The sequence below is a fragment of the Lithobates pipiens genome, unplaced genomic scaffold (assembly GCF_037356315.1).
Source record: "Lithobates pipiens isolate NorthernLeopardFrog02 unplaced genomic scaffold, aLitPip1_a1.2 Scaffold_18, whole genome shotgun sequence".
Taxonomy (NCBI): Eukaryota; Metazoa; Chordata; class Amphibia; order Anura; family Ranidae; genus Lithobates; species Lithobates pipiens.
In genome coordinates this window covers 293,760,161-293,783,047 of record NW_027507758.1, presented here as the reverse complement: position 1 = coordinate 293,783,047, position 22,887 = coordinate 293,760,161, and the positions used below count along the sequence as shown (strand labels likewise).

The following is a 22,887-nucleotide window of genomic DNA, read 5'->3' as shown; positions in this document are numbered from 1 at the left end:
TTCAAGCCAAGCCATTTACCAGATATCAGAGACCCTCAAATTATAGCATGGTCATAAACACCCAAAACATATAATATGCAGATCTCCCAATCACTCCGATGTTACCGATATTCCAGGACTCAATTAGCCACCAAATGGCCAACATGAATCAATAGGGATATAATGGACATATCCTCATAAAACAGAGAAGCCTCCATAGTGAAATAAGTTAAAACCAAATTTTATTAAAAAATTTAAACTCACATGAATATTGAAGTGTGTGGCGGCAAGACAGCAGCATGCTATAAATTCCAGCAGAAAACAGGAAATAAGCTTGCGTTTCAAATGCGGGAGGTAGAGGGAGCGCGCCTAGTTCTTCTGGGGTTCAGGCCCCATCCACATATGGAGTGATTGGGAGATCTGCATACTAAATCTTTTGAGCATTTATGACCACTCTGTAATTTGGGGATCTTTGATATCTGATAAGTGGCTTGGCCTGATCACCTACTGTTGTTGATAAATCAGTCAAAAAATCTTGTTTATGCTTTAAGAATCACTTACCTTTTACACTGTGCTCTTCATCTGTCTGAGCTGAGGAAATATCGTCTGCTCCTACTTCTATGTCTATGTCTTGGTGAACCTCTGCCATTGCTATTATAGGAGTCATTAAATATCAAGTGTTATTTTTTTAGTAGCAGCAGAATGTTGTACCATGTTAGCCATTGGCTACTTCAATTGATTTGCCAGACTAATACATTCATAGTGGTTTTATAACTTTTTGAAGGCCCGGCTTGTAAATAGTACTACCCAAGTCGAATTATGGTTATTAGATACCTTAGGTAACGAAAGATTCTAGAGAAAGTCGTCGATTTGAAATGACTTAGTAATTGTAAAGAGAGAACATTTACAAATACTGGCTGTAGTCTAGACTTTCTTTATTAATATTAGCTGGAGAAAATACATTACGACCAGGGCCATATTTTATAATTACCTGAAGTGTATCTGTTGTGCGCAAAATATTAACAGCCTTTTTTTTGGACTAAACTAATATTCATTACCAGGCAATTTTACCAGAATTAGCTGGAATGTGGGCTATTAATTTCCTCTTTCCAAAGCAATCCTGTCTTGTGCTAGATATAAATAGTTCCTTTCAAGTTGATTGGCTACATACTCATATACTGTACTTTTGTAGGGTTCATAAAAATAGGCATAACATAATATCTTGCTGTTTGCAGCGGGTGGATTAATAAAGAAAGTATGATTGATGCGTCATCATGCACAACACAATAGTCAGGGAACATAAGCATAGGAGTTACTAAACTTGCAAATCTAGATGTTTTATTATACCAGTAAATTCAGTATACAGTATTATATGTTTCCCCCAATTAGTAAATGCTTTGTTATAATGAAAAGTGGTTTGATTAATTGAAATTAAAGAATCATTGTCACAAAAACTATACCGAAACAAGATCTTGATGTTTTGGTACAGGACCCCGGACTTGCTGCATGCTCGCAACCCAGCCATCTCCAATATTTGCTGGAGATGCGGCGAGTCTGTAGGTTCTCATTTCCATATATTTTGGGAATGCCCCTTTATTAGCCCTTATTGGACTAAAATTCAGGATCTTTTACAAAAGGTACTAATGTCACCTATCCCTCTGAATCCCATGCACTTCCTTCTAGGCCTTCCTTTACCGAGACTGTCTAAACCCTCGCGCAACCTGATGTCCTTTATCCTTCTGGCCGCTAAGAGAGCAATTCCTAGACATTGGCTATCCACCACTCCCCCCACATTCCATCTTTTTCTTTCCATAATGGCAGATATACGTAGGATGGAACACTTGACTGCTAAAACGGAAGATACACTACCCTCTTTTTATAAAATATGGAAGAAATGGGACGACTCTGAGTTCCCCCTTGAGTCTGCTAACCCTTAAACCTCCTGATTCCCAGGATGCAAACGTCTGATTAAGTTGTATCCTGCTATCTTTTTCTTTCTTTTTTTTTTTTTCCTGTATTGTTGTTATACGTAACTATATATCCTCTTCCGCTTTCATTTACCACATGATATGGTATGCTAATTGCACTTGAATGATCCATGGTCGGAAGATGCTTACTTTATGAACATGCCTGTATGTACGCTCGATTTTGTACGTTTCTATATACATGGCTTTGTATTATCGAAAGTTGAAATGCTTTTTCTTTATACTGTATTGTACCTTTTTCTTTTTTTGGAAAAAACTTTATAAATAAACAATAAAAAAAAAAAAAAAAAACTATACCGAAACTGTGTGTGGTAAATACAGGTACATGTAATGATGATATTAAAGTAACACTAAATGATATTCTTATACTTAATGACTCTATAATCTCTTTTGGATAAAATTATTTCTTACTGTGTTTTCTCCCTCTGTATAATGTCCTCCATGATCTCCTGAACTTCTTGTATTTAACCCTAATTTATGTATGTTTAGAACACTCAGCGCATGACAGTTGCAGTTATGTTCATTGTTCTATGAACACTACAAATCTCATAGTCCATAATCGTTAGTCCATCTCAGAAGCTACATTTGTTTTCCATGGTCCCACTGTATGTAGGAATGTAGCCATCCTTTAACAGAAGGTTGGATCACAACACAAAAAAAACACAAAAGGCATTTGGAAATTTGGAGGAGGCTAAGAGCAATAGAAGATCCTTCTGTGAGTTAAAGCATTACTAAACCCAGGACCCTACATTCACTATATCTGGTCTCCCACAGTACACAAAATGTGGAAATGCAATAATTTTAGTAAATATAAACAGTTAAATACCTTTTATCATCAGCAGTATATAGCAGTCCTGTGACTTATCAGTGTCCAGCCGAGCTCTGGTTAAAGCTTGTAGGAGGAGCTTTCATTCTCCTCGGACTGTCCTATGAGGCTGTTTGACCCTTGACCCTCTATCTGAACAGTGCTAATAGGCCCTGTGCTGATCACATGTACCCTCACAAATAATAAAAAAACAACTCTAGAAATAGGAGGAGGTAAGCAGCAGGAGGTAAGTAAAACCTTGGACAGAGGGGTGGCAGTGGACATGGTATACTTGGACTTTGCAAAAGTGTTTGACATAGTTCCTCACACACTGCTCATGTGTAAGATAAAGTCTATAGGCTTGGAAAGATCAATTTGTAAATGGATAGAAAACTGTCTAAAAGACAGTATTCAGAGAGTAGTGATTAATGACTCTGAATGGTCTAAAGTTATCAGTGGTGTACCCCAAGGATCAGTGTTAGGACCCTAACTTTTTAATATCTTTATAAACTATATAGGGTCTGGGATTAAAAGTAACATTTCTGTCTTTGCAGATGACACTAAGCTATGCAGTGGAATAAAGTCCTTACAGGATGTCTCCAATTTACAAACCAACCTCAATGCACTAATTGGCAAATAAGTGGCAAAGGAGGTTTAATGTTGATAAATGTAAAGTTATGCATTTGGGGGCTAAGAATATGCATGCATCATACATACTAGGGGCAGTACAACTGGGGGAATAAATGGTGGAGAAGGGTCTGGGGGTTTTGGTAGATCATACGCTCAATAATAGCACGCATTGCCAAGCTGCGGTTTCCAAAGCAAGCAAAATCCTTTCTTGTATTAACCACTTCAGCCCCGGACCAATTAACAGCCTAAGGACCAGAGGTCTTTTTACAATTTTGCACTGCACTGCTTTAACTGGTAATTGCGCGGTCATGCAATGTTGTACCCAAACGAAATTTGCGTCCTTTTCTTCCCACAAATAGAGCTTTCTTTTGGTGGTATTTGATTGCCTCTGCGATTTTTTTTTTTTTGCGATATAAATGGAAAAAGACCAAAAATTTTGAGAAAAAATGATATTTTCTACTTTTTGTTATAAGAAAAATCAAATAAACTCAATTTTAGTCATACATTTAGGGCAAAATGTATTCAGCCACATGTCTTTAGTAAAAAAAATGTCAATAAGCGTATATTTTTTGGTTTGCGCAAAAGTTATAGCGTCTACAAACTAGAGTACATTTTCTGGAATTTACACAGCTTTTAATTTATGACTGCCTATCTCATTTCTTGAGGTGCTAAAATGGCAGGGCAGTACAACCCCCCCCCCCCAAATGACCCCATTTTGGAAAGTAGACACCCCAAGGAAATTTCTGAGAGGCATGTTGAGCCCATTGAATATTTTTTTTTTTTTTTGTCCCAAGTGATTGAATAATGACACAAAAAAAAAAAAAAAAGTTTACAAAAAGTTGTCACTAAATGATATATTGCTCACACATGCCATAGTTATATGTGGAATTGCACCCCAAAATATATTCTGCTGCTTCTCCTGAGTACGGGGATACCACATATGTGGGACTTTTTGGGAGTCTAGCCGCGTACGGCACCCCGAAAACCAATCACTGCCTTCAGGATTTCTAAGGGTGCAAATTTTTGATTTCACTCCTCACTTCCTATCACAGTTTCGAAGGCCATAAAATGCCAAAATAACACAAAACCCCCCCAAATGACCCCATTTTGGAAAGTAGACACCCTAAGGAAATTTCTGAGGGGCATGTTGAGCCCATTGAATATATTTTTTTTGTCCCAAGTGATTGAATAATGACACAAAAAAAAAAAATTTTTTACAAAAAGTTGTCACTAAATGATATATTGCTCACACATGCCATAGTTATATGTGGAATTGCACCCCAAAATATATTCTGCTGCTTCTCCTGAGTACGGGGATACCACATATGTGGGACTTTTTGGGAGTCTAGCTGCGTACGGCACCCCGAAAACCAACCAATCACTGCCTTCAGGGTTTCTAAGGGTGCAAATTTTTGATTTCACTCCTCACTACCTATCACAGTTTCGAAGGCCATAGAATGCCAAAATAGCACAAAACCCCCCCAAATGACCCCATTTTGGAAAGTAGACACCCCAAGATATTTACTGAGAGGCATGTTGAGTCCATGAAATATTTTATTTGCCACAAGTTGCAGGAATATTACAATTTTTTTTTTTAGACAAAGTTGTCACTAAATGATATATTGCTCACACATGCTATGGGCATAAGTCAAATTACACCCCAAAATAAATTCTGCTGCTTCTCCTGAGTACGGGGATACCACATGTGGGGGACTTTTTGGGAGCCTAGCCACGTACTGGAAAACCAAGCACTGCCTTCCGGATTTAAATATAAAACGCTACCAAAAAAAACTGTTAGCGATCGCAGGGATCAGGCCTGACTCTGTGATCGCTGTAGTTATGTATTTAGTGTTTTGTAAGTGACAGTGATCGATCGATACTGCACTTGGGTGGGCTGGGCGGAGGGGCAAAACGCAGGTGCTAGCAGGTATCTGGGCTGATCCCGCTAACAATGCGGTTTTTTGGAACCCTAAACTGCTGGGGACGCTAGTATAGATCTGATCAGATCAGATATTGATCTGTTCAGATTCTATACCACTACGGGAGGGGTATGCTTTGCACGTGGGTGTTAGCGGTACTGGCACTAACCTAGCGCTGCCTGGGGCGACACAGACCCGACCCTAAAACCTAATTGATATCACCTGCCGGGTGATCAGGGGGTTAAACCTTTATTGGGTAATAAATGGTGGGTGCCCTGATGCTATAAAAAGCAAACGAACTAACCAGAGTCACCCGTAACACTTATACGGTGATCACTGGTGAAAGGGTTAACTAGGGGGTTCAAATTTTTATTAGGTAGTATATGGGGGTCCCTGACGCTATATAAAAACCTGACGGGGAACCTAAATTACTAACTGGCTAACCAGCGTCAGAAGTGACACTTATACGGTGATCGCTGGTGAAAGGTTTAACTAGGGCAATCAGGGGGTTAAAACCATTATTGGGTAGTATATGGGGGTACCTAGCGCTATAAAAACCTGGCGGTGAACCTAAAAAAATAACTAGCTACCTAGCGACACTAGTGACACTAATGCAGCGATCAGAAAAATGATCGCTTAGTGACACTGGCAAAAGGGGTGAAAGGGTTAACTAGGGGCAATCAGGGGGTTAAAACCATTACTGGGTAGTATATCGGGGTACCTAGCGCTATAAAAACCTGGTGGTGAACCTAAAAAAATAACTAGCTACCTAGCGACACTAGCGACACTAATGCAGCGATCAGAAAAATGATCGCTTAGTGACACTGGCAAAAGGGGGTGAAAGGGTTAACTGGGGGCAATCAGGGGGTTAAAACCATTATCGGGTAGTATATCGGGGTACCTAGCGCTATAAAAACCTGGCGGTGAACCTAAAAAAATAACTAGCTACCTAGCGACACTAATGCAGCGATCAGAAAAATTATCGCTTAGTGACACTGGCAAAAGGGGGTGAAAGGGTTAACTAGGGGCAATCAGGGGGTTAAAACCGTTATTGGGTAGTATATCAGGGTACCTAGCGCTATAAAAACCTGGCGGTGAACCTAAAAAAATAACCAGCTACCTAGCGACATTAGCGACACTAATGCAGCGATCAGAAAATTGATCGCTTAGTGACACTGGCAAAAGGGGGTGAAAGGATTAATTAGGGGCAATCAGGGGGTTAAAACCATTATTGGGTAGTATATCGGGGTACCTAGCGCTATAAAAACCTGGCGGTGAACCTAAAAAAATAACTAGCTACCTTGTTGTGTGCCTGTGTTTTAGTTAGTGTCAGTGTAGTGTTTGGTGCAGACTTACTGTGTCCTCTCCTCGTAGTCCGGTCAATAAGACCGCCCCGAGGAGAATGACATCACTTCCTCCCTGCCTGTGTATACAATACACAGTGGGAGGAAGCTTCTCATTCGCCAGGAGCGATCGAGAGGGGATGGCCAGAAACCAACGGCCATCCCCTCATCCCAGATCGCTCCTATAGCGAACCGGACCGCCGCATCCAACGGGAGGGGGTCCGATCGGACCCCCCACCCGCTGGAAGGCAAGCACATACATGTACGTGCTTGTACATGCCATTGTGATGACGTACAATGGCATGCGGCGGTCATTAAGTGGTTAAGAGAGGTATAGACTCCAGAGAGAGAGATATAATTTTGCCCCTGTTCAAATCATTAGTAAGAATGCATCTGGAATATGCAGTTCAGTTTTGGCCACCAATTCTCAAAAAGGATATCGGGGAACTGGAGAAAGCACAGAGAAGGGCAACCAAACTGATAAGAGGCATGGAGGAGCTCAGCTATGAGGAAAGATTAGAAGAACTAAATCTATTCCCTCTTGAAAAGAGGAGATTAAGGGGGGATATGATCAACATGTACAAATACATAAATGGTCCATATTGTGAACTTGGTGTTGAGTTATTCACTTTAAGGTCATCACAGAGGATAAGGGGGCACTCTTTTCGTCTAGAGGAAAAAAGATTTAATCTCCAAATACGGAAAGGTTTCTTCACAATAAGAGCTGTGAAAATGTGGAATAGACTCCCTCCAGAGGTGGTTCTGGCCAGCTCAGTAGATTGCTTTAACCTCCCTGGCGGTATGATTATGACGGATTTTAGGTGCTGAAAGTGGTACAATTATTTTGCATGGAAATTTGGCGTTTTATATTGTAGGCCTGTAATTCTTAGGAAAAACTTACTTAAATCTGTCCAAACCAGAGTCTAGTAGACATCCCGGATATGATAAAATTTGAAAAACAAAATCATAAATAAATATAAATATAATAAATAACTATACCAAATAATAATAATAACAATTATTGAATAATGTAATCAAATCAAAAACAGTGAAATTTGCTCAGTTGCAGAATTGTCACTGTCATTTCTTTTCAGTGTTTGATGGTGGATCTCCCCATAAATCACTATCTCTCAATTCTGCGAGTGATTCTAATTTATTATCGCTGTTTTCTAGCTGGTCTAAAACCACTTTTGATGTAAAGGGACAGTTTTGGTTGCTATGGACAATTTCCAGGCAGAAAGAACAGTTTTTATAATATAAAACTACATGCAGGGCACTGGACAGACCACTAGGGACAAAAGGGATGTGAAATAATTTCATACTGTAATGTAATCTGTAACATTACATTATACTGTATGTAATGTGTGTGTTTCACTTTTTGAATTTGGCACCATTCTCCGCCCCCGTGCGTCGCAACGCTCGCAGGGAATGGAGCTCAGCTCCGTGATAGATCGAGCGGAGGACGAACCGCTCGCACTGCGGGGAGACATCGCAGGATCCAGGGGATAAGGTAAGCACACTGCAATGCAATCCTGAGTCTGGCTCGGGGTTACCGCTAATGGTTCTGAATTTTCACCTCGAGCCAGACTCGGGAATACCGCCAGGGGGATTAAAAAAGACCTGGGATTCTTTCCTAATGCCTCATACACATTACTGGTTTTTCCCTCAGAATAAACGCTGACAGTTTTTCTGACGAAGTTCCGCTGAAACTGTCTTGCCTACACACGATCACAACAAAGTCCGATCCTCTAGAATGCGGTGATGTACAACAAGTACGATGGGACTAGAAAAAGGAAGTTCAATAGCCAGTAGCCAATAGCTGCCCAATGCGTCGTTTTTGGTCTGTCGGAACACCATACAGACAAACGGTTTTCCCGATAGGAATTCATTCCTTCAGAAAGATTTAAAACATGTTCTATTTCTAGGTCCGTCAGAATTTTCAAAAAAAAAGTCAGATGAAGCCCACACACAACCATGAATGCCAACATGTACTGTGACATACTGAAGCAGAGCATGATCTCCTCCCTTCAGAGACTGAGCCTTAGGGCAGTATTCCAACATGATAACGACCCCAAACACACCTCCAAGACAACCACTGCCTTGCTAAAGAAGCTGAGGGTAAAGGTGATGGACTGGCCAAGCATATTTCAAGACCTAAACCCTATTGAGCATCTGTGGGGCATCTTCAAACAGAAGGTGGAGGAGCACAAGGTCTCTAACATCCACCAGCTCTGTGATGTCATAATGGAGGAGTGGAAGAGGACTCCAGTGGCAACCCATGAAGCTTTGGTGAGCTCCATGCCCAAGAGGGTTAAGGCAGTGCTGGAAAATAATGGTGGTCACACAAAATATTGACACTTTGGGCCCAATTTGGACATTTTCACTTAGGGGTGTACTCACTTTTGTTGCCAGAGGTTTAGACATTAATGGCTGTGTGTTGAGTTATTTTGAGGAGACAGCAAATGTACACTGTTATACAAGCTGTACACTCACTACTTTACATTGTAGCAAAGTGTCATTTCTTCAGTGTTGTCACATGAAAAGATAGAATAAAATATTTAAAAAAATATGAGGGGTGTACTCACTTTTGTGAGATACTGTACATGTCTCCTATAGCCACTAGATGTATTTTTACATTCCAAGCAGAATTAGTTGCTATACTTGGAGCAATGTCTATCCACTTTGAGAAGAATTATTATCCTTGCTGTGATCTTTTGTGTACTATATATGTTAGCCATAGTCATCTACCTTCATCTAATCTAATTGTCTATGATGCTTGTAATCATTATTATTAACCACCTCGCGCCCGCCCTATAGCTGAATGACGGCCGTAGAGCAGGCGCGTTCGTCCGGGTGGTCGTCCCTGGACGTCCTGATGTTTACTTCCGCAATGCGCGGCGCCGCGGGCGCGCTTTGCGGAAGTTCTGTGTTCGCCGTGTCCCCCGGGGACAGGCAAACACAGATCGCTGTAAATGGCCAACCACAGCGGCCGTTTACAGCGTGTCCAATGGGAGATGATCTCATATGTAAACATATGAGATCATCTCTCAGCGCCGCTCTCCCTCCTCACACAGACAGTGTGAGAGGGGAGAGATGAACGGCTGCAGCGGCAGCCGTTCTGCCTCGAGTAAAAGAAAAAAAAAAAAAAAGTGCCATCCTCCCCCAGCAGTGCCATCCTCCCCCAGCAGTGCCATCCGCCCCCAGCAGTGCCATCCGCCCCAGTGCCATCCGCCCCAGTGCCATCCACCCCAGTGCCATCCACCCCAGTGCTACCTGCCCCCAGTGCCATCCACCCCAGTGCTACCTGCCCCCAGTGCCATCCACCCCAGTGCTACCTGCCCCCAGTGCTACCTGCCCCCAGTGCCACCTGCCCCCAGTGCCACCTGTTGTCAGTGCCATTTGTCCCCAGTGCCATCTGTCATCAGTGCCACGTATAAGTGCCATCTGTCATCAGTGCCATGTGTCATCAGTGCCACATAGTGCCATCTGTCATCAGTGCCACGTATTAGTGCCATCTGTCATCAGTGCCACGTATCAGTGCCATTTGTCATCAGTGCCACCTGTCAGTGTCACGTGCCATCTGTTGTCAGTGTCACGTGTCATCAATGCCACTTATCAGTGCCATCTGTCATCAGTGTCCTGCTTCATCGGTGCCATGTATTAGTGCCATCTGTCATCGGTGGCACGTATTAGTGCCATGTATTAGTGCCACCTGTCATCAGTGCCACGTATTAGTGCCACGTGTCTTCAGTGCCACGTATTAGTGCCACGTGTCATCAGTGCCACGTGTCATCAGTGCCACATATTAGTGCCATCTGTCATCAGTGCCACATATTAGTGCCATCTGTCATCAGTGCCACGTGTCATCAGTGCCACGTATAAGTGTCATCATTGCCACGTATCAGTGCCATCTGTCATCAGTGCCACGTGTCATTGTCCTGGTGCTTCAAAAGTGTAATAAATAGTCAACAAGTTAGATGTGTAATTTATGTTCCTAGAACACATGATGGCGCTACCTGCATGTTGGGCCTCTCTATGTGGCCAGGCTGTGAAAAAGTCCCACACATGTGGTATTGTAATACTCAGGAGGAGTAGCAGAATTTTTTGGGGGGTGTCATTTGTGGTATACACATGCCACGTGAGAGAAATAACCTATTACAATGACAATTTTGTGGAGAAAAAAAAAATGAAAAATCTTATTTTTGCAAAGAATTGTGGGAAAAAATGACAACATCAAAAAGCTCACTATGCCTCTTACTAAATACCTTGGAATGTCTACTTTCCAAAAAGGGGTCATTTGGGGGGTATTTGTACTTTCCTGACTTGTTCGGGTCACAAGAAGCGAGATAGTCCACCAGTACATCAGATGTGATCAATTTTGTGCGATTCGCACCACAGCTTGTAGACTCTCTAACTTTCACAAAGACCAAATAATATCAACTAATTTGGGTTATTTTTACCAAAGATATGTAGCAGTATAAATTGTGGCCAAAATTTATGAAGAAAAATTAATAATTTGCATAATTCTGTCACAGAAACAAAGAAATATGCGTTTTTTTTCAAAATTTTCGGTCTTTTTTCATTTATAGCGCAAAAAATAAAAACCCCAGAGGTGATCAAATACCACCAAAAGAAAGCTCTATTTGTGGGAAAAAAAGGACAAAAAAATCATTTGGGTACAGTGTTGCATGACTGAGTAATTGTCATTCAAAGTGTGAGAGCACCGAAAGCTGAAAATTGGTCTGGGCAGGAAGAGGTGTTTAAGTGCCCAGTAAGCAAGTGGTTAATACTGAACAGTAAACATCTTCCCTTGTGAATTTTGGCTCATTATATGCTTGCAGGCATTTTATTGATTTATTGAATATAGCTGTTTTCTCTTAGGGTCCCTGCTCTCCTCTAGGGGTTTTGGCAGATATTACCATACAGCAGCATTGTATTGGTCGGGTTTACATGCTGGGTGAAATAGCGGTTTTCTGCTGCCTACCATCCCTGCTAAACGCTTCCCCTGTCATCTGGAGGAATAATACTTTCTTATGTTTTACATCCATCCCGACCCTCTGCACCAGCCGTACGTGTATTCATGCTTGGCCATACCCATTGTGGTATTTTTTTCCTCTCTCTTTTGCATTCTTTCAACTTTGACTGGTATGTTTGATTTTACTTGGCTTCAACGATGCTCATTCCTGTTACTGTGATATGATTTTGTTGTGCAACTATATCTCATTATAGAATATCAATACAACAGCACTACTCTGTACGAAATGCCCCTGAAAAAAGGTCTCTACATACGTGTTGGAGGCGTTGGACTCAGTATTGAATGATTTGTATTTTTATATTACATGACTCTGTTTATGTTGTATATGCAATCCTGTATGGTGTCATATGCACCATGTGTATTTTTTTTATACAATTTTATATTAATAAATTTCTATGATTTTTTCATTAATTGTTGATCAGTCACCTCTAAAGTCCCTTAGTATTCATTGGGGGGTACTTCTTTTCTAATATTATTCAAATTGGGATGTTGGCAACATATGGGGGTCTTCAGCTGGATTTCTATAAATTATTGCTGTATATAGATGGCTCTGCTATACACTCTTGAATAAAGAAAACTGAACACCTACAGATTCTTCCAAATAAATAAAGTGTCAATTCCCGTGAAGAAAAAATGTAAACCCCTTTCAGAAGCACAGTGGTGTCCTATAGATCACAAGTCATTTCAATGCACATACCTTGTTCTTTAAGCAATTTCTCTTGCTGCAGCTTGAATTTCACAGCTTCTATAGCTTTCTCAGTAGCTTCTTCATGGGCTTTTGCAAGAGCACTTTGTTTTGCTTCCTCAACATGTGGTAAAATCAGCACAGACATGTCAAAGACCTAGAAGATGTATGTTTGGTTTAAAAATAAATATATATATATATATATATATATATATATATATATATATATATATATATATATAATGAAGTTGCTGCATATGCGGTTGATTTACTTTTCTACATGACGAAACCTATAATTACCCTTTTTCAAATCTCTTGAAGGAAATCAAAGAATTTGTCCAACTGTCAAACTACAAAATACACCTACAAAAATCAGAAGGCTCTCAATGTTTTTTTCTCAAAGACACTGATAATTATAATGAAACGCCATTTCCATTTAAATGAGCTCCTAACGCCATTAAATACTTTGGAAACCATATCCCAGCAGACCTAACACATGTAATGGAATTATATTTTCTTCCATTACTTTAATCAGTCTGGAAGGATTCACAATACTGAAAACAACCAACATTCACATGGTTTGGTAGATGTATTATATTAAATTAACATCATGGATAGGTCACTTCACCTCTTAAGGCCCGTACACACGGTCGGACTTTTTGACAACAAACATGCAAATTAGCTGTTTTGGAGCAACATCCGACTGTGTGTACGCTCCATCGGACAAACTTTTTCTGTTTTCATCGGACTTTTGTTGGCTCTGCGAACGGACAAACTTTTTGACAACAGAAGTCCGATGGAGCAAAGTCCTACCGTGTGTACGCAAAAGCATCGGACTTTTGTACAAGGTACAAACACGCATGCTCAGAACCATTGCAAACGATCAGACTACAATACAGAAGTTGACCAAAGGTGGCGCTGGAGTCATTGAACGTCCTCTTTTGAAGCGGCGTCAGTACGTTGTGACGTCATTACGTTCGTGTTTGTTGTCAAAAAGTCCGACCGTGTGTATGCAATACAAACTTGTGGACAACACACTTTGTACAAAAGTCCACGGAAAAGTTTGTACAAGTCCGACCGTGTGTATGGGGCTTTACAGACACTACCTCGTAACTGTTCCGAACAGAATTTCCTAAATTTATGTGGAATAATGAAGCCCTCAGACTCAGTGAAAATATCATATTTCTTTCTAAGTTAAAAGGCAAAATGGGTGAACCAATGGGAAAAAAAAAGGTAGAATGGGCTCTTAGACCCAATATTTTATCATAAAGTGACATACTTAGACAGGCTTATTGACTGGTGTAGATAAAATGAAACTAAACAGTGGATAGTAGTATTGGAATATAACCTATCCCCCTTTGCCCTTACAGAAGCCCCATGGATGTCAGAAGCTGAACTTTTATCCCTTAAAAAACATCCCCTTATAGGAACTAATTACAGCAGGATCTCTATCTTAAAGGGAAGTTCCACTTCTCTGCCTCCTCCCCTTCTCCTCTCCAAATTTTGGACACTTTTTTTTACTTTTTTGTGTGTGTGTGTGTGTGGGGGGGGGGGGGGGGCGGGGAGGATTGGGTACCTGGTTTTGGAAATCATATCCCAGGTACCCACTCCCACTGGGATCGCCTAAGCAATCCAAGTGTAAGTTCTCCGCCCCCACTGTCCGTAGCCTCTTGGGACATGTCACATGACCTGGGAGGCCACGAGACCCTTTACAGGGCTCAGTGTGGCTCACGGAGGGGCTAGTGGATTGGGTACCTGGTTTTGAAAAACGATATCTCGGGTACCCACTCCCACTGGGATTGCCTAGGCAATCCAAACGTGAGTTCCCCCCCTATTGCCTGTAGCCTCTTGGGACATGTCGAATGTCCCGGGAGGCTGTGGGACCCTTTACAGGGCTCAATGCGGCTCACGCAATGCGCAGTGGGGAACTGGCTGTGAAGGTGTCACAGTCAGCATTGCAGCGCTGGGGAATTTGGACAGCACTGGACACTCCAAGAGGTAAGTGTACTTTTATTAAAAGTCAGCAGCTACAGCATTTGTAGCTGCTGACGTTTCATTTTTTCTTGGGGGGGCTAAAGAATCTATTTATAGATAGGTTTCACTGACAAAATCCTTAAAAGGTGATTAGAAAAGTCAACATTTAGGCTGGGTTCACATCTCTGACAGATGCAGCTCGCAGCAGGAGTCTGGCGCATCCCTGTTCTCCATTTCAGGGACGAATCAGGGCCGAATTTGTGCCTGACTTCTGCCCTGAAACAGAGCAAAAGACGCACAGCGTTCCTATGCAAGCCGCTCCACATCTGCAACGGAGATGTGTGAACCGTCTCTATTGAGAGCTGGTCACACCCTCCTGTCATGCGAATTGGATGCAGGGATACCCAGCCTGAGTTTGGAACATTTTATTTCCTTAAAAAAAGACCTGGAAAGGCCATCTACAGAACATAATCTTACACAATTGAATTACTGGAGGAAAATAAATCACTGCAGGGATTGTTTAGACATCTTCTAAAAAATGGAATCAATCCCTAAATCTTATGCCGGCCATACACGGTTCGAATTTCGAAAGAATTTTCTTTCGAAAATCGTATCTAAGAATTTTCGTATGAATTTCGCACCATTAGTGGGCTGCAGCAACAGCCGATTTTCGTTCAGAAATAAAATTTGAGGAATCGGACATGTTGGAAATTTTTAGAAAAACAAACGATTTTCTAATCAATGATGGGAGAATCGTGCGAGAAACGTAATAAGAAAAGAAAATGTACGGAGATAAAAGAAAATGTACGGAGAGAAAAGAAAATTTACAGAGAGAAAAGAAGATTCCCAGCCAAGAAAATTCTTTTCTGTAGCAACATGAGGTGAAATTGAAGGCTAGGTCGGCCGAATTTCGAAAATCAATGGTGGCATCATCGGATCACAAAAAAAACGAATTTTCTGATTTTGAGAAGAAAATTCGTTCGAAATTCGACCGTGTATGGCCTGCATTACACAATTTATTTACTTGAGGAAAGTAAAACAACGTAATTTCTTACATACTGTACTGCAGGGATTTTTTTAGACATCTTCTAAAAATGGAATAGACCCCTATCTTTCTCTCCCTCTTCATTAACCACCCTCTTTTATTTTTCCTTCGTTCTTTCCTTCTCTTCTCACCTGGACCCAAATTCCTCTTATAAACCAGGAAAGGTATCCTTAGAACCAATCGGCAGTCATACTAGACAGTAAACACACAAATATACATAAGCAATATGCAATTAAATATCCTTATTAATTGTGCAATGACGTGTACAATTTTGCAATGTATTGTAATTATATATATATATATATATATATATATATATATATATATATATATATATACTGTATGTAGGTGCTAGGGAAGGAGAAAAGTGAAATACTATAAAGCAGCGGTAGGTAACCTTAAAGAGGTGGAGATCTACCTGAACAACTTGGAATAAGTCAAAGATCATCGTGCAGTGTCGTCTTCTTACACCTGTTTTATACCTCTAATTGCTGTACTACCGTGTCACAATCGTGTGCATTGCACGGCAATCATGGTTTTAAATCAGGTGGTGAGGAGGCAACATATTGCCTCCTCACCATCTGTCAAACACACTCTGATCGCTTTTCAGGGGAGTAGCAATGCCTGCTGCACTTGTGAAATAGCCCTTAGCTGCATTCAGAAGTGGCACTCTTGGGACTCGTTCACACATAAAGTGTGTGTGTGATAAAACCCTGTAGTGGATTCATGGTTTTACAACACCAAATCCCTACCTCCTTTAGCTGCCGAGGCAGCAGCCAAAGGTTTACATATGCCGCAGCAGGAATTAAACCGCCTGTTGCTTTTGGTGGGTGCTACTACCTGCCAATCGGGACCCATTCAAGTAAATGGAGCCACTCTGCAAGCGCCCTGTGAATGCATGCTTTTGCGGGGTCCAAGGGGTTAAAGCAGGTGGTGAGAAAGCAACACAACGCTGCCTGCTTTAACCCCTCATTTGCTGTACTGAACAAGGTTGCAGTATACTTGCTAAGCGACTTTATTCATTTGAATGAGTCGTGCTTGCCAGGTGCTACACCCACCAACCAAAACACGGTGTATAACTCCTGCTGAGGCTGCGACATGTGTACACCCTGGCCACTGCAGCTAAAAGGGGTGAGGTTGGGGAGGGGGTGGTAAGAACACATCTTAACTATGGGGTTTTACCACCCCCAAAATTCAATTTTAAATGAATCCTTACTGTTCTGAGCCCCCTATAAGGCTGCTTTCACACTGATGTTCTGCAGTTTACCTGTATCGTGGGTGCAGCACAGTGCATCTGTGACTTTCATGGGTTAGCTGTGCTTTGCTATAGACGTCTATTATATCCTGCAGATATCTTGCAGGTGTGGTGCACTTTCCAAAGGTGCACCAAAACTGCATTTAGGAGTTTTTTTGCTCTTTCAGAAAGAGCACCAAACACACAGGATATTATAGTATATGGCTAAGCGCAGCAAACCCACAGGAAAGCTGCTAGTACACTGCACTGCACCCACAGTGTGGGTAAACTTCAGCACATCAGTGTGAAAATAGGATTTTTATATACAGCTTACCTGTAAAATCCTTTTCTTGAGATTACATCATGGGACACGGGAGCTCATTACATAGTGGGTTATATAGGTCACCTCTGGTGATTGGACACTGGTTAACCCCAATTAAGGAGAATTCCTCCCCTATATAACCCCTCCCATATGGGAGGCACCTCAGTTTTGTAGCAAAGCAATAGGAAACCACGTAAAACCCAAGAGGGGCGGGAGCCTTGTGTCCCGTGATGTACTCTCCAGAAAAGGATTTTACAGGTAAGCTGTATATAAAAATCCTATTTTCTTGATCATACATCACGGGACACAGGAGCTCATTACATAGTGGGATGTCCCAAAGCAATGCTCAGATTGAGGGGAGGGAGACACAGATCATAATTATAGACCGCCATGGGCCAGAGGACCTAAACTGCAGCCTGCAGTACACTGCGACACAAAGGCGATATCCTCTTGCCCTCTGACATCCACCTGATAGAATCTGGTGAATGTGTGGACTGATGACCAAGTTGCAGCCTTACAGATCTGAGCCAGGGAGGCCTGGTGATGCACTGCCCAAGAAGCACTTACAGCCCTAGTAGAGTGCGCTTTCACTTGAAAAGGAGGGATTTTCCCTCTAACACTATAGGCCTGAGAAATAATCTGTCTGATCCACCTTGAGAGAGTGGATCTTGATGCCACCTGGCCCTTCCTAGGGCCTTCCGGCAAAATAAATAAGCAATCAGTTTTCCTTATCTGAGCCATTGCTTGAAGATAGATACTGACTGCCCTAACCACATCCAAAGTGTGCAAGGATTCTTCTTCTGTGGACTGTGGGTCCGGAAAAAAGGATGGTAGGATTACATCTTGATTCAAATGAAATCCCGAAACCACCTTAGGTAGAAAGGACCTGTTGGGGCGCATGACCATCCGGTCCTTATGAACAATTAGATACGGCTCTTTGCTGGAGAGAGCTGCTAGTTCTGACACTCTTCAAGCCGTGGAATTGGCTACCAAGAAAACCAATTTTTTGGTCAAAAGAACTAATGAAGCCAGATGCAAAGGTTCAAAAGGTTGCCCCTGCAAAGCCGAGAGAACCAAATTTAGATCCCATGGGCATACCGGAGGTTTGACTGGCGGCCTTATCCGCATAGCCCCCTGGATGAAAGCCCGCACCAGGGAATGCGATGCAAGTGGCTTCTGAAAAAAATACTGACAAGGCCGAAATCTGCACCTTGATAGTGCTTACGGCCAAATTCAATTCTAGGCCTGACTGGAGAAAGGCCAAGATCCTGCTAATGACATACTTTCTAGGATGCCATCCCCTGAGTTCACACCAGGAAACATAAGCCTTCCAGATTTTGTAGTAAATAAGCCTGGAGGCTGGCCTTCTGGCATTAACCAGAGTAGAAAGGACCTCAGCAGCCAAACGGTCAAATTCAGACTGTGTAAAGCAGGATAGTAGATTGGATCCTGTGTGAGCAGATCTGGTCGGAGAGGGAGGATCCATGACCTGCCTATGGCCAACTTCATGATCTCTGCGTACCATGGTCGCCTGGGCCAAGCCGGGGCTACCAAAAGGACCGACTTTGTTTCCCTCTTGACTCTTCCCAGGAACCGCGACAGAAGGGGGCACGGGGGGGAAGCATAAATCAGATTGTACTGATCCCAGGGAACTGTCAGAGCATCTGATCCCTGAGCAAGTGTATCTCTTGTTCTTGACACAAATCTCCAAGACATTTATGGGCAATAGCCTCTCGATCGCAGACCATCTCCCCTGCGAGTATGTCTCCTCTAACACTGCTCCCCAGCCTATCAGGCTGGCATCTGTCGTAATAACCTTCCCTGGAAGAGGAAGAAAGGTTTTGCCTTTCAGCAAATTCTCGGTTTGTAACCACCAGACGAGACTCCTGCGTGTCCCTGGGGATAGACGCATAGGAAGATCCAAAGATTGGGGCTTCCTGCTCCAGGCCGCAAGGATGCATCTTTGCAGAAGCCTTGAGTGGAACTGGGCAAATGGAACGGCCTCGAAGGAGGCGACCATTTTCCCTAACAGTCTCATGCATAACTGAATGGGGGAAGATCTTCTGCCCAGAATGAGGCGCACCAGATCCCCGATGGCCAAGGCTTTTGGCCTTGGAAAAAACACCTTGCCCTGAGCGGTGTCGATAAACATACCCAGGTATTCCAACCTGGTAGCAGGCTGTAGGGACGACTTTTCTAGGTTTATAATCCAACCTAGACGTTCCAGGTGTTCTAGTGTTCTGGAAACTCTGTGGTTCAGGGACACTACTGTTTTCTCCATGAGAAGCAAGTCGTCTAGATAAGCCATGACGGCTATACCCTGAGCTCTTAGGTTTGCCAAAAGAGGGTCCAGAATCTTTGTGAAGACTCGAGGGGCCGTAGCGAGCCCGAACGGCAAGGCCACAAATTGAAAATGACGCCGCTCTACCGCGAACCTTAGATACTTTTGGTGTGCGGGAAAAATTGGCCCATGGAGATATGCATCCTTGATGTCTATTGATGCCATAAACTCTCCCCCTTGCAGGGAGGAGACCACAGTGCGAATTGACTGCATTCGGAAGGACCGGATGCGTAAAAACCGGTTCAGATCCTTCAGATCCAGGATAGGTCTGACACTTCCATTTGGCTTCGGAACGGTGAAGAGATTCGAGTAAACCCTGAACCCTGTTCTTTTGGGTCCACTTCTACTATCACCCCTTGGGATAGTAAGTGATCCAAGGCCAGAAATAGCGTTTTTTGCTTTACTGGATCCTTGGGGATCCTTGACCTTAGAAAGCGAGAAGGTGGAATCTCCTGAAACTCTAGCTTGTAGCCCAGAGACACCGAAGAGATCACCCACTTGTCCCGGGTCTCTTCCCGCCAGGCTTCCGCAAACTGTCGAAGCCTTCCCCCCACTCGGCCGAGTGGGGGCGCCCCTTCACAAGGAAGCTTTCGGGCTCTGCTTGGCAGGCTTCCGCCCCCAAGTCTTTCTGCCCTTGGGCCCGGCCCTGAGCCTTTCCTGTAGAGGAGGGTTGAGAAGGCCATGGCCACTGCTTAGAGCTTGATGCTCCGGTAGAGAGAGAACGCCTAAATGACGGACGTTTGCTCTTTTTGACTGGAAGGAGAGTAGATTTACCCCCTGAAATTTTTTGGACGAATTTGTCTAATTCTTCTCCAAACAGACGTTCCCCTTTAAACGGGAACCCAATCAAATGCTTCTTGCACGATAGCTCAGCTGCCCAATTCTTTAGCCATAGGGCCCTTCGCATGTGTACCAACAGGAGAGATAAACGAGATGCTTGTTGGACAGAATCCAAAATCGCATCAATCATGAAACACAGAATTTGAGGTATTTCTGCATAATTCTCCACTTCATCACTGGGAAGGAGGCCAAGCATCCGCTTAACCTGTTCCTTGAGGAACTGACACAACCCCACGGCTGCGACTGTGTAGGTTGCACTACAGCGCCAGTCATGGAAAAGGAGGCTTTTAATAATGTTTCCAACCTCTTATTAGTTGGATCTTTAAATATCTGAGCATTATCCAAAGGACAGGTCAGGTTTTTATTCACACAAGAAACAGCCACATCAACAGATGGGACCCCCCATTTCTTGGTGAAACTTTCCTCCAGAGGATAATACATAGAAAACCTTTTAGGAGTAAACAGTTTATCGGGATGTCCCCAATCCTCATACATCAATTTATCCATTAAAGGATGAATTGGGAAGGAAAAAGCAGTCTGTGGGATTTTCCTGACTCCTAGGGAAGAAACAGAGGATGTAGTGACTTCAGCAGCAGGCATTCTGAATGTGGTACGCACCAATTCAGTATAATACTGCACCTGTTTTCTGAGCGCCTGGGAGGAGGGGACTCTCTCCTCTTCCTCTGATTCCTCCGACTGCTCAAGATCCCTGTCCCAAGATAGGGATCTCTCCTCATTGTCAGAAGAATCATCTGAGAGAGGAATCTCAGCAGAGGGAGGGGATCTACCCCTTTTCCTGCTATCTTTCAGGGAAGCAGAAATAAAATTCATGATTCTCCCTTCAAAACCCTCCAATGTAGCCCTAAGGGAGTCCTCAGTGACTTATACCAGGGCTGGGACATTAGGAGAGGCTGCAAAACCTGACAGGGGCACTGACTCGTCCTGTGAGGCTGGCTCCAGTCTTGCAGGGGGGGATGGTAACTTACAGGCATTTTTAGAACCCCTGGACCTAGGCAGTGATTTACCAGTGCCCTTGTTACCTCCCCCTGAGACCCTCTTACGAGGAGACATAGTCCTAAGCTACAAAGCAAAGGTACTAGTACAAAGTGCAATCACTGTTGTGCTAAAAGTCTCACAATAACATATATATGCTTAATACTGCACAACCTGATGCCGAGTAGGTGTCTAAGGTTTGCCTGGATCCAATCCCGTGGGATGCTTACTGCCCACAGCTCCTGTGCCTCTCACTTACAGTCCCCTGACGCTCTGGGCTTTTAAAACTGCCGCCTGTTGCCTGCGCAGTACAGCGCCATGCACACCAACGTGCACGGCTCACAACCACACTCCCCCCTCCTCCATTAGCCCGGGAGCGCACCCGCATGCGTACACGAGGACCACCGGAATCCAGGGGGGGGGGAGTCTCATCAGAGCTGCGTGGGACCCCCAGACTACGAGGGACCCCTGTATTACCTTGTTGTGGCAGGGACTGCAGTGGAGACGTGAGACCTCTGGAGAACCAGGCTTCACTGAGCGTGTGTACTGAAAGGCATGTAAGTATGCATCAGGCTGCTCTTACTCCCTCTAGTGGTGGAAACCAGGTAAGACATACAACTACTCACAATGAAGAAATCCATCATATAATTATATATATAGTATTAACTTCCCTTACCTGTCCTCGCCGCAGGAATTGCTGAAACAGACCAATTCCAGCCTTCACCCATCACGGCGAGCAGTGTTAGCCAACCTTCAGGTTTATCTGGGGCTCTTTCTCAGAAGAGCCTCCTACCTGGACCTTGTAAAAGACTCTGCCAGAAACTTTCGTGCGCTCTGTGTAAACAGTACACCAAGTCTGGTTTTCCCAGAGCCCAGTCTTCCAACAGGAGAGGACTTACAGGCCAAACCTCGTTTCTTCGGGTGACGAGGCCCGGGTACCATACCATCTTGGGAGTCAAATATCGGCCCGAGATATGGATCCGGTTTTTTGTAGCCCTTAGGCCCCCGCAGGGACCTGCACAGAGCTTTCTTCATAGCACATGTTTTATGTGACCAACCACCATAGACACTGGCGAAAAAACTGAGGTGCCTCCCATATGGGAGGGGTTATATAGGGGAGGAATTCTCCTTAATTGGGGTTAACCAGTGTCCAATCACCAGAGGTGACCTATATAACCCACTATGTAATGAGCTCCTGTGTCCCGTGATGTATGATCAAGAAAGCAGCACTATACTATTATGCCCAGTGTATTGCTTTAATACTGACCTGAAGATCTCTTGCTTCTGGCACCACTCTGGAGACTGCTAGCCAGGATAAGAGATGGAGTGCAGTTGGTATCACTCTGCATAGGACAGGAGCCAGCGCTACAGAGGAGGCATCAGCTTGTCTTGCTCCCTACTACAGCTCCAACATTACAAGTAGCCTTGCACTCTATTTAATGCTCTAGAATGGCAGGTTAGGAAGCCCAGACCGCGATTTGCCAGTCACCTGGCAACGATCTATGGGTTGCTGACCCCTTCTATAAAGCATCCCCTGAGTGACAGAGTCTACTGATGCTACCAATACCACGTACATGATGTCAGCTGTCTCAAGGTGTTTTTTTTTAAGTTCCACACAAGGAAGGCTTTTACAAATAAGTAATGTAACATGTATAATATCCATTCAATGTATATAACATTTCAGTTACTGGGACACTTTTGGACATTTTTACTTTTTGGGGTGGGGGAGTCTGTACCCAGTTATGCGGGACCATTCG

At 43.3% G+C, this 22,887-nt stretch overlaps 1 protein-coding gene across 3 annotated transcripts in view; it reads right to left on the bottom strand.

Moving 5' to 3' along the window:
- Nucleotides 1-22,887, bottom strand: part of AK9 (adenylate kinase 9) — a 160,781-nt gene that overhangs the window by 92,477 nt on the left and 45,417 nt on the right. For 2 of the 3 annotated variants that reach the window (XM_077487133.1, XM_077487132.1), the window contains exons 13-14: nucleotides 12,394-12,538; nucleotides 541-630 (exon numbers count right to left, since the gene is read on the bottom strand). In XM_077487133.1, coding sequence (XP_077343259.1) covers nucleotides 541-630; nucleotides 12,394-12,538 — 235 coding nt within the window. The remainder of the gene's footprint in view (nucleotides 1-540; nucleotides 631-12,393; nucleotides 12,539-22,887) is intronic. The other variant, XM_077487134.1, reaches the window with a different exon arrangement.